Source organism: Podarcis liolepis (genome assembly GCF_965112155.1).
Source record: "Podarcis liolepis genome assembly, chromosome: 13".
Classification (NCBI taxonomy): domain Eukaryota; kingdom Metazoa; phylum Chordata; class Lepidosauria; order Squamata; family Lacertidae; genus Podarcis; species Podarcis liolepis.
The window spans coordinates 22,542,729-22,554,074 of NC_139573.1; the positions used below are offsets into that span (position 1 = coordinate 22,542,729).

Consider the following 11,346-nt stretch of genomic DNA (forward strand, 5'->3'; position numbering starts at 1 on the left):
CAGAAATCAGCCATGGCTCTGTCTCTCAGCTCTGTCTCACACCCCGCTTCTCACACACCTCAACTCTGGCTTTTGTTTTTCTAAGTGACTGACGGATGAGGAAGGGGCCCCCCACACATTTGCCCTCTGGGGCAACTTCTTTTGTTACCTTAAGGACCCATACTTACAGGGCCATTACCAGAAAATTTGTCTGGCTATTATAGCAATTGGATACTTGTTGGATTCAGGAATTAGAAGGAATTGAGGCATGCTACTTTGGGGATCACTCCTAGCAGAGCAAGATTGTTTTCCATGAACATGGTCTTAACAGTGAGTCTGAGACTGTGTGGAGGCCAATTCTGGATGCACTAGGCCTTCCACAGTGGGGACATACGTTTCTCTCTTTTGTCCTGAGTTTTGAGCATCTTCAGAGTCTGACACCTTCTGTAAAGGCTGTTCTCCAATTGGAGCACCCACGGGCCAGTGTTTCCTAGTTGTTCCTAGTTTATACTACATTTTTAAAGATTTGCCGCAAGAGTGTCTTTAAATCTCTTTTGTTAACCACCAAGCATTATACTTTCCATTTTTATGTTTAAAATAGAGTAGTTGCTTTGGAAGATGATAATCTGGCATCTGAACAACATGACATTGCTTTGACACTGGTGATCTTTTCTTCTAGTACACTGGCATTAGTTCACCTGTCTTCCCAAGTGATGTGTAAACTTTTTCGGGCACACGGTTGATGTTTCACAAGCAGCTTACCTGCCACCTCCCAAACGTGTGATATCAATGCTAAATCTCCCCTTGCTCCCCCAATCACCTAACTCCCCCACCCCCATTTTAATTTGCTCCCAGTTTCTAGTTAGCACTTTCAATCCCACCAGGCACTTCCAATTTCTCCAAGACCTCATGCAAAAAATACCTCCCTCAGCCTTCTCTCTCTTTGCACTTCCTCTCTGCTTTGTTTCTGTGCTGGGAACTCTTGCTTGGTCAGTTGTCTGAATACCTTTGGGATATGTTGGTGCAGAGACTGAATTCTTCCAAGGGGGGAGTCTTGCCCCTTGGCTATGGATTCCTATGGCTTTGATGCATACTCTGGTATCTAGAGACCAAGTATGTTCACCATTCCTTGGGGGCAGTGCGAAGGTCACTTATCTTCCTTCTCTCCCTACCCCACCTCTTAGATTGTTCCACAAGTCCGAATATGTACTGCTAACTCTCCCAGGAAGGTTCACTAGATAAGGCACACCTGGCTCCAAGAACTTGTATTTAATGACCTGGAACTCTCTCTCCCTCTCTCTCACACACCAGTAATAACCAATAACAACTGTTATATATAAAAGCCTGTATTTTTATTCAGGTCATACTAATAAAAAACAGAAATAAAATGGCATTCAATATGAAATGCATGCATGGTGAATTGCAGTGAGTTAGCAAAAAGGAAAAAAAGAGACCACATCACTTTTGTTTACAAACAACATTGTACAACGCATCACAGCTTTATAAACTCATTTCTGGAGTACCCGTTTCCACCCCCCACTTCTGCCCCCAAATGGAGACCATATTGAACGGTGACCTCCAGGACAATATTAGTAGTTTTAGTCCCCTGATGAGCATCCAGGAAACCTAAGAACAAAACCCACATTGATCATTAAGAACTACTTGGAAATGACTTTTCTTCCCCCCCCCCCCCCAAGGTCCAGCATCTCTTCTACATACATCGAGGAGAACCAGTTAAGAATAGAAAATGTTCTCTAGAAGCAGAGCTCTGACTTCCGTAGGGCAAGTCTGTACAATAATGTAGTGGTAACATTTGGGGGTGGGGCAAAATACTGATGGAACAAGCACATTGGAAAGTCATGGGACTATCAGATGCTCTGTTCTTTGGATGGATGGGTATTCTCTGTGCAGAGCCCCAGTAGGGATGCATCTCTGCTCCAAAGGGGACCCAAGCAGTAGTGAGCTTCAGGTCGGCAACGATGACAGCTGTTTTCCTGAGGTGGCGTTCCTAAACGTAGTTCTTGCTGGGGTAATCACTGTGGGGCTGAGAGGCAGCAGCTGTGTACCGAGCGCTGTAGTTGTTGCTCTCCTTCTTGGGGCAATTGCAGCAGAGCAGAGCTCCTCCGAGGATCAACAAGGCAGAAGATGCCCAGCCGATGTAAAGGGCAGCTCCCAGCTCCCTCTTCTGGGCATCGATCACCATCGGGTTATAGAACTCGCGGACGATGGTGTTGGCTGACCAGCACACGGGGATGAGGCAAAGGATCCCTGCCACTATGAAGACTGCGCCAGAGACAATCATTATGCGGGCCTTGGTGTCCTCGTCTTCAACACAGTTGGTGCACTTGGCCCCCACGATGGCAACCATCAGAGCCAGAGCAGCCAGGAGCACAGAGATGACCATCATGGCACGGGCTGTCTGCACATCCTGAGAAAGGGCCAGCATGGAGTCGTAGACCTTGCACTGCATCTGCCCGGTGCTCTGCACCACGCAGTTCATCCACAGCCCTTCCCAAGTGATCTGCGCCACGACAATGTTGTTGCCAATGAAAGCGGAGACTTTCCACATGGGCAGGGCACAGGTTATGATGGTCCCGATCCAGCCCACCACTGTCAGGGCCATGCCCATGATCTGGAATCCAGCAGAGGCCATGACTCAAGGTGAAGAAGACAACCCTGTAGAGAATACAAGCAAGGACACTTTTAATGCATATCCCCAGAAAGTCATTGTTACCCTTTGTGTTCTGGGGCAAGAGACCTTGTTCTTAGTGTTTTAACACACGTTACATTTGAGGTAATCCATGCAGGCGGTCATTGGTGCAATTCAACTTTCTCCACGTTACATTCTAAATAAGTCTTAGGTCACCCATCTCCAATTTGGAAGTCTCCAGGTGTTGTTGCCATCCTTCTCTGACCATTGGCCATGCTGGCTGGGGCTGATGAGAGTTTTAGGCCACAACATCTGGAGAGCACCAGCTCGGGGAAGGCAGGTTTAGGCCAATTCAACTCTTGGTGGCTAAATGGAAGTATTTTTGTTCAGAGGCAGCAAAGCTACAAAGCTGGAAATATTTGTTGCCTTATTGAGCCTCACTTGCTGCCTTCCTGCAAGGATCTACACTCCAGAGAGCAGCATTCCCCAGCCTTGGGTCTCCGGATGTTGTTGGGACTACAGTTCCCATCATCCCTGACCACTGGCCCTTCTGGCTAGGAACAGTGGGAGCTGTAATCCAACCACATCTTAGGACACAAGGTTGAAAAAGCTGCTCTGGAGGAACCCTCGTTCTGATCCAGCAAAGCTCATGCGTGGTACACACACAACCCAGGCACTTGCAGAAATATATTACTGGAGTCACCTTCAAATGAGACCCAACTAACACAATTTAACAAAATGTTAACGTTGTCTTGAATAAGTGACAGAGCTGTGCAGCAGGCCATTTCTCAGGCTGCACAGCCCATATAGCGTTGAAGGGCTCCCCTTGTCAAGCCAGTTTTCCCTTGTCACTGAGGGGCGGTGATCATGGATTAGCTGCATGCAGTTATACAACCTGTTTTTTCCAGAAAACCAGGCGTCGTTACTTGTTCTGTTGCCCGCCCATTATTGGGGTTAAATTTTAAGGCGGCTGCAGCAGCAATGGGGGGGGGGGAGAGAGAGATCCCTTCAGGCTAAGTATAGGTTGGAATGAGGTTTCTTTTGCCAAGCTTCAATTCATGCCCCCCCCCAATATGGTGGGGAAGAGAAGCGCTCTAAACTCAGTTAGTGCTTATCACTAGTTTGCATAGGCAGAAGCAGCTCACCAAGCACCAGAAAGTCACACACACTTGGTAGCATTTTCTGTGCCAGCTTTGAAAAAAGTTACAGGATAGTCTTGGTACAGGACAACCCAACTCCTACCATATGCACTCTGGAGAGACTAAGAAGATTATTGCAGGATCAGGCCAGTGGGCCCATCTAGTCCACCATACTGTTCTTACAATGGCCAGCCAGACACCCATGAGAAGCCCAAAAGCTGGACATGGGTGCAAGACAACTCTCCTCTGCCCTGCAGCTGCTAGCAACTGGTATTCAGAAATTATGTAGAGCTTGGTGGCTGAGCCCTTGTGGAAGATTCCTGGTTCAATACCTGGCACCTCCAGGTAAAAGGGCAGGTGATGCGAAAAACTCTACTGAAGAGGGCCAGCCCAAGGCATTTCACTGCCTAAGGCAGAGAAGATTACACACTTTCCCCCAATCCCCGTACAGATGCCAACTGAGCTGGCAGTTGAACCTTAATTAAAGGCTGGTGATGGGATAATGTCCTCCACCCAAGGCAGCAAGGTCATTTAGGGGACAAGGACACACCCATGTTCTGTCCTCCTGCAGAGGGAAATGGCCAGGCGGCGTTAGGAGGAATGGTACCCCCAAACACCTGCCACCTGAGGCAGTTGCCTCACATGGAGTAAAGGTTGGGCTGCCCAAGATCCCAAAAGCTAATGGCAGCCAGGAGTGGACAATACTGGGCTTCGACAACATTTGAGGTCAATTCACACACCATGAAAAGCCATGGTTTGGCATTAAAATAAGCAAGCCATGTGCTCCAGTTCAAAGGATTGCCTCTTCTTTTTCTAAAACGAAACGAAACACAAGGCCCGTAGTTTGCAACTGCATCTGAACTGGCAGATGCTGGTTTGTGCTTCCTCCCAGCCAGGACTGAAAGCCAAAATTTAAAGTTGGTTTGCAGTCCTGGCTTAGAGATCCAGACCAAACCAGAGCTGGCCAGTTCAGAAGTTAGTTGACAACTAATATGTCTTGCACTAAAGGAGATAAGTGCCCTTTCCTGTTGCTTTATTTTTCCTGGATTCTAGAACAGCTCTCTCTCTCTCTCTCTCTCTCTCTCTCTCTCTCTCCATTTTCTATGTAGTTTCAGAATGACTGGAAAGGGCAACATTTTGTTTACTGAAAAATAAGCTGATGTTTTTATTTCAGATTAATCCAGAACACTTTTACCTGTGGCACCACCCATGATTGGCTTCAACAGTGGGTGCCTCTTGGCAGCAACATGCAACGCTCAACAGAATGTGGACTTTGGTGGGGTGGGTGAGAAGGGAAGCAACTCTGAATTCAAATCTGTCTAGACACGAAGCTCATTGAACACTGTTTGGTTAAGCTGTGTGTGTGTGTGTGTGTGTGTGTGTGTGTGTGTGTGTGAGAGAGAGAGAGAGAGAGAGAGAGAGAGAGAGAGAGAGAGAGAGACTTATCTCTCAAGACTCTTGCGAAGATGCAAGTGGAGTGACTCATGTGTGCCATACAGAGTTCCTCGATTCCATTGCTGTATTTGTAAAATCAGCCAGCCAGCCCCCACCATCCCCATAAGAACATAGAGCTGCAATCCTGCCGTTTTCAAGCCATACCCTGCCCAAAGAACAGAAATTAACCAAGCTGGCACTGCATAATGGTCAGGTTGGGCCCCAAGAGAGGCCCAAGTTCAAATCCCCACCTTGCCACTGAGGTTGCTGGGTCAATCACTGTCTCTCTGCCTAACCTACCTCACAGGGTTGTTGTAGTCAATATAAAAAAGGGGCAACGGGGGGAGGCATGTAAGCTACTGTGATATTATTGGAAAGGGAGGATATATACAAGTAACGTCTACTGGTATTTTTGGTCTTCCATTAAATGTGCAGTATTAGCTGACCTAAATTTTTGCAAGCAAGAATTGTTGGCTGTTCATAAACCCCACCTAAAATTCTACAGATGCACTTTGCCCCTCCTCCCCAAAGTAGTGGGACTGTAACTAGTTGTAGGAGGACTTTGGGCATACAAATTTTCAGGGGTGCCCTGTGCAATGCCAAAATTTGGTGTGCCCCACCTTCCACCTTTGTCACAGCGCTTCCTGTGGCGCCCAGCGTAGGTGAACTGGGACTCAGCTATACAGCTGCAAATAAAACAATTTTAAGTATGTTTTAAGTACAATGTACAATGTGACACTAGATGGCAATGGAAAATTCAATATTTTTAAAAAACTTTTTAAAATAAAAAAGCATTTTCAAAACGGTTTTTATATGTGCGTATATTCCACCCAGGTCATGCTCCCTTAAATCCGCCTTGGATTGTAGCAGCTGAAGTCCCCACAATTCATGACTTTGAAAATCAGGGCAACCTGCTAAAGGAGTTGGCAGGGAGGGGTTCATTGGGTGGCTTATGCTGTGGTAGAGGTGTGGCAGCTGACCTTAGGATCCTGTCTTCTCAGAAGAGAACACCTGTGTTTTAAGCAATGCTCCCACCTGACTCAGAGGCCAGAGATAGCCTAGGTAGGCGATACTCCTATTTGACTCAGAAACAAGGCTTAGCTCCTGACTCATCTGGTCAGGCAAAACCATTCAGGATTAGCCTTCAGACTCTAAACAAAGCCGGATGATATAGATAGTTCTCTTTTTCTCCTCCTCATACTGAGCAGGGCAGAAGAAAAACAACACTCCCTCCCTCCAACTCATCAGGCACCTAGAATAGCAGCGGTTGCACAACTGGTTGTTCTCTCAAGATCCGCTTTGAGCAGGTAGAGAGGGACACCTGCCCTAGGAGCAACCTCAAGAATTGCATCATCTTCTGCCCTCAGGACTCGGCAAGGTAGTTTGTTGCCACTGGCACTCCGCAACATTAACTGAAGGGAAAGAACAGTATAATTTGGTGACCTATTTCACAACTATTAGGCAAGAGATACATGCCATTCTCCTCAGCGCTGTGGCTCACTTGTTTGCAGTGTCTGTATGGGGCGGGGGAGGAGGAATGTCCTCATTGTTTTAGTCAAAGCTGGGTATTTAGGTTTCAGCCCACCTCTGCCCCAAGGCTCCAGGCAAGTCGGGCAACAAGGACATGTACAGCAAGAAAGCACTAGGAACATCCAGTGGGCTCTCTCTGGGAGGAAACAGTGGTTTGGGTGGGGCATCACCTCCTTCCCACCCCTATTAAAACAACCGGCACATGCCTGGACACAAACTATACATTATGCAAGGGGTCCATGATCAGAACTCACCCAACATTTTGCTTTACATTGGCATGTCAAAGGGGAGGCTCCAAATTCAGTAACAGCAGTAAGAGTTAAGCCCTACACAATCTTGGTTGAGAGGTAGGTCTGTGCAGAATTGAATCTTTAAAAATATTTACAAATCACCTTTTCTCAGCAAGTCCAAGGCACTCAAGCAGGTGCTCAGTATCACTACTATTACTTAAAAGGCAGAGCTAAGTGACTGAGCAGGTCAATTTGGAACTTCAGTTGGGGAGCCATGCTCAGGAAAAAACTTGATGTTGCAAACTTGATAGATGATCCAGGGCAATGCTCAGCGCCAAGGCAAGAGTAATGGCAGTTTGTGTATCTCGCAATGCAACAAGATTAATAGCAGCTCAAGGGGGGGCAGTGAAAGAAATGCAGAATGGGATTTTAGGCTGGCAAAATTGTGCATGAGAAAAGGTTAAAGAAAGACCTCCCGCCAACTGCAACTGCTCCATTAACAAAACAGGCAATCTGATCACAGAATTCCTGCATGGCTTATAGCCTGCCTTTTGAGGTGTACACTTTTGATCTGCTAAGCCCAGGCAAGTGTGCAAAGGATCTTTAAACACTGGGATGTTAAACTTAAAAAACAACAACCCTAGGTTTGCACTATGTTCCATTTCAGCTGCATACAGCAATTGATTGTTAGCTTATTACCATGGAGCCCAGTATTTTTTTAGCCAGCATAAATAAAAATGGAGCTGGGGTTATGAGACTAAGTAAAGCACAGAACAGACGTCTCCTGGAAGCTGCATACTTGGCCCCCCAAAAGCCCTTAATGCTGATTACAACAAAGGAGATGCTGGATGTGTCAGGTTAATGATAGAGAAACATAGGCAAGTAGCAACAAGTCTCTCCTCCCAAGTCCAAGCCTGGTTTTCTACGTCCACCAACCATGCTGCCTGAGGCTGATGGGCCTGAGGCTGATGGGCCCAAAACCATTCAAGGGCATCCAGGTTGGGGGAAGGCTAGTCCAAGGAAGGATTTAGGAAGAACCTACGCAGGGTTGTGTACTGAGCTAAACTGATCACACCAGCACCGCCATTTTCTTTCTCAAAGAGAAAGAGAAGACAAAGAGATAAGGAAAGAAACATACAGGAAGGAGTTCTAAATGGATCCTTTGTTGTAAATAGTGTCTTAACAGCTTCCTCAACCCTCCAGATGTTTTGAGACTACAATTACCACAATCCCTGACCACTGGTCTTGCTAGCTAGGGATCATGGGAGTTGTAGGTCAAAAAAACCAGGAGGGCCGAGGTTGAAGAAGCCTGCTTAATGTTTTAGAAGAGGCAGAATACCACCTGTGCAATAAGCTCTAGGACCTGATTTTGTAATTAAGTTCTGGTAAATACCACTTTTTAAAAAATAAAATCAGTAACAATTTGCAATTTTTTTTCAACCACCCACTGTCTCAGTCAATGTGTGTTTCTATTTAAAGCCTCAGGGGAGGTTTACATCACATGAAGAAGATCACACCCTTTTAAACCATGTTAATCCAGGGCCAATTCCAACCCTGTTTTACGGTATAGTTTTCAGCTAGTTTAAAGGACCAACTTTACCTTCCTTCACAGGTGCAATAAACCCAACCAAAACACAATGCCATCTTGCTTTTCAGGTGGCTCTAAAAATCAACCCTACTTCTCCCTTTTCTACTCCCAAAACTAAGTAACACAAGTCTAGTCTGATTTAGAATTAAAGACTTTAGACACAGGTCTTAAGTAGTGTCTAGTTCTCATTATCCCAGTGTTTGGGAATACCTGTATTAGGACTAACCAAATGTCACAAAAACGTGGCAAGCTTTTGAGTTATTTAGGCAAGAGGGTGGGGTGCTTGATGAAGAGTTATGGAGAACTCAAAAGCATGCCACGTTTTGCGAGTTGTTGGGCAATGCATTTATTAGAATCAACCAAAAAATGTATTGCCTTTGGACCCTGCCCTCCCCCTATGGATCAACCAATACACTAACAAGAACTTTGAAAAACCAGTATGTTACAGACGTGTGAAATCCACCTGTCGCAAGGCTCCTTTCTAAACACCCCCCCATGGTTACAGGGTCCTCCCCCCCCCCCCATTTCCAGAAGACAAGGCAAAGCTCCGACTCTAGCCCTACTTATTCTGCAGCCCCAAAACTCTCGAGAGGAGAAGGCAAGTCTTAGGAGCTGCAGAAATCGACCTCTTATGCCTGCTAGGTGGGTGGGGTGTACGGGCGCAGGTATGGCGGGAGAATCACCAGCCCTTATGGAAGGTTTCCCAGCCTCTGGGACAAAGAGACACGAGGTCACTGGGTACCTGCGTTCCCCACCTCCGCCACACGTATGCCTCGGGCGGGGCTGGGGCGTGAGCGGGGGGGGGGAGGGGGGAGAAGAAGGCGGGGCCGCCCTCCTCGCTTTGTCCATGCCCTTCAACCGAAACTGTCCCCCTTCCTCTTTCTTCTCAAGGGGGTTTCAGTGGGAGTCCAGCTCGCCACCGAAACATCACGGCTCCACCCATTCCCTTGCTGGGACAATGGAGGCGAGGGGAGAGGATGCCTTTGATATGGGCAAGGGAGGGAGGGGGGAGCGCGGACCCACAACTCCAGCCCTTTTCCACCATGAAGTTCCCAGCAAAGTTAAGAAAGCCATTTCTGTTTGCCGCTTAAGTTTGCTCTCCACCTAAGTTCCCCTGGGAGCACTGCACCCACGGAACTCCACGAACACAAGCTATCCATGCCCGCTCGTTTCAACGGGTCTACTCTCGCGTAGGGATCTGGGCTCCCAATGCCTCTCTAACCCTTTATTTAGCGGGCAATTTTTTTACTCTTCCAATAGCTTCTAGGGAAGGCAGACTTACCGCTCCCGAGACCAAAAGGAGCGAGAGAACTCATCTCACGACAAGTCCCTAAATTAACGCTCGGGTGTTTATTGAAGACGCCGGTAAACGAAAGCGCTTTCCGCACCTGCTTTAAAAGTCCGCGGGTCAAGCGCGAGTTTCACCACTCGCATTAATCTTACCCCCAATCCAAAGAGAGCAAATCTAAATCTGTTTCAAGATTTACCAAATATCGCAGGAGAGCGAGCGTCCTTTGGGAAGGAGCGCGGAATATAATAAATTTAATAAATAAAGGACTTATTTAATACTGTCTAATATACCGCGTCGATCCTTGGGGAAGGGACCCAGGCGTCCTGGCATCACTCCTCAAGGCATCCCGCGGGACCCACATAACGCAACAGATTTTTAAAAACTTTGCCTCGCACACAATATCAAGTCTTTAAAACAAAGTAGAACTAGTTAACCCATTTCCACCCTGCAGATCACCAATCTCACTAGCCCCCCGCCCCCCCCCCAGCTAAAGTCTCTTCCCTTACCTGTTGACGGGACCCAAGGAGCGAAAAGGCTTCAAATCCTCAGGAGGCAAGTTGGAGGCAACTTTCCTGGAGGGGCCGGCTATATACCCCTCTCATCCTCCTCCTCAGCCCTCCCCCCCAGACCACGCCCCTCTCATCCCTGATGATGTCAGTGGCAGGTGAAACTGGCGGCCTGGGATAGAAAACCGTCGGGAGGAAAAGCCCCCAAAAGAGGAGGGGGGCAAGGAGAAAGAGAGACCGAGACGGGCTTGCCCCACCCAGGGCGAAACTGGCGCGAGCACCTGGGCGGAGGAAGGGGCGCGCTGGCGAAGAGGATCTGGTGGAAAAGTTCCCAGGTGCTCGCCCTCGAAGCGCTCCTTAACCCAGCCCGGCCGGACTTTTACTTTGGCCAGCATTATTATTATTATTATTATTATTATTATTATTATTATTATTATTATTATGCCAGTAATATCCTCGGAACTCGGTGGGGGACTTCCTTTGGGAGCAAGCGTGACCCGGATCGGGCTGCAAGAACTTGGGAGGAAGCAAAATAATTCCCCTGGGTGGCACGAATGCAGTGCAGCCCCGTGGATGAACCACGAGGCCAATAAAGGGGCCATATAGAGTTTAACCTTAGGCGCTTCAGATTTTTAGGCTTTTCGGTTTCCTGGGTCAGCCACGGAGCCCGCCCGGTCACCTTGGGCCAGTCGCTCCTTATTAGCCTTCTCTTCCTCCCAGATATTGTTTCTTTTGAGGGGGAATCCAGGTACATAGAAGACCGTGTCGTGAGGCAAGACATCATTCCTGTCTTGGCCACAGCCAGAACCAGGGAAAGGGTGGGATGGTGGGAGTTTGGAGGAGTATTGTGGATTATTTGTGTTTTGACGATTTTCTCCTCAGAATCATAAGAGTTGGAAAGGTCATCCAGTCCAACCCCCTACAATGCAAGAATCTCTTGCACAAGGTGGGTTTTGAACCCACGACCCTAAGATTCAGCCTCACCACCCACTAACTGAG

The 11,346-nt window shown here is 47.6% G+C and overlaps 1 protein-coding gene across 1 annotated transcript; it reads right to left on the bottom strand.

Moving 5' to 3' along the window:
• Positions 1–1,669: 1,669 nt before the first annotated feature.
• On the bottom strand, positions 1,670–10,455 carry LOC310691959 (claudin-4-like). The gene is made up of 2 exons (XM_083472261.1): positions 10,348–10,455; positions 1,670–2,655 (listed from the first exon to the last, which is right to left on the bottom strand). The coding sequence occupies exon 2, from the start codon at positions 2,630–2,632 to the stop codon at positions 1,988–1,990; it is 645 nt and encodes a 214-aa protein (XP_083328387.1). The 5' UTR covers positions 2,633–2,655; positions 10,348–10,455; the 3' UTR covers positions 1,670–1,987.
• Positions 10,456–11,346: the final 891 nt, after the last annotated feature.

Bases quoted from the DNA above. Each gene is read 5' to 3' on its own strand.
- LOC310691959 (XM_083472261.1), bottom strand. From the start codon at position 2,632: ATGGCCTCTGCTGGATTCCAGATCATGGGCATGGCCCTGACAGTGGTG.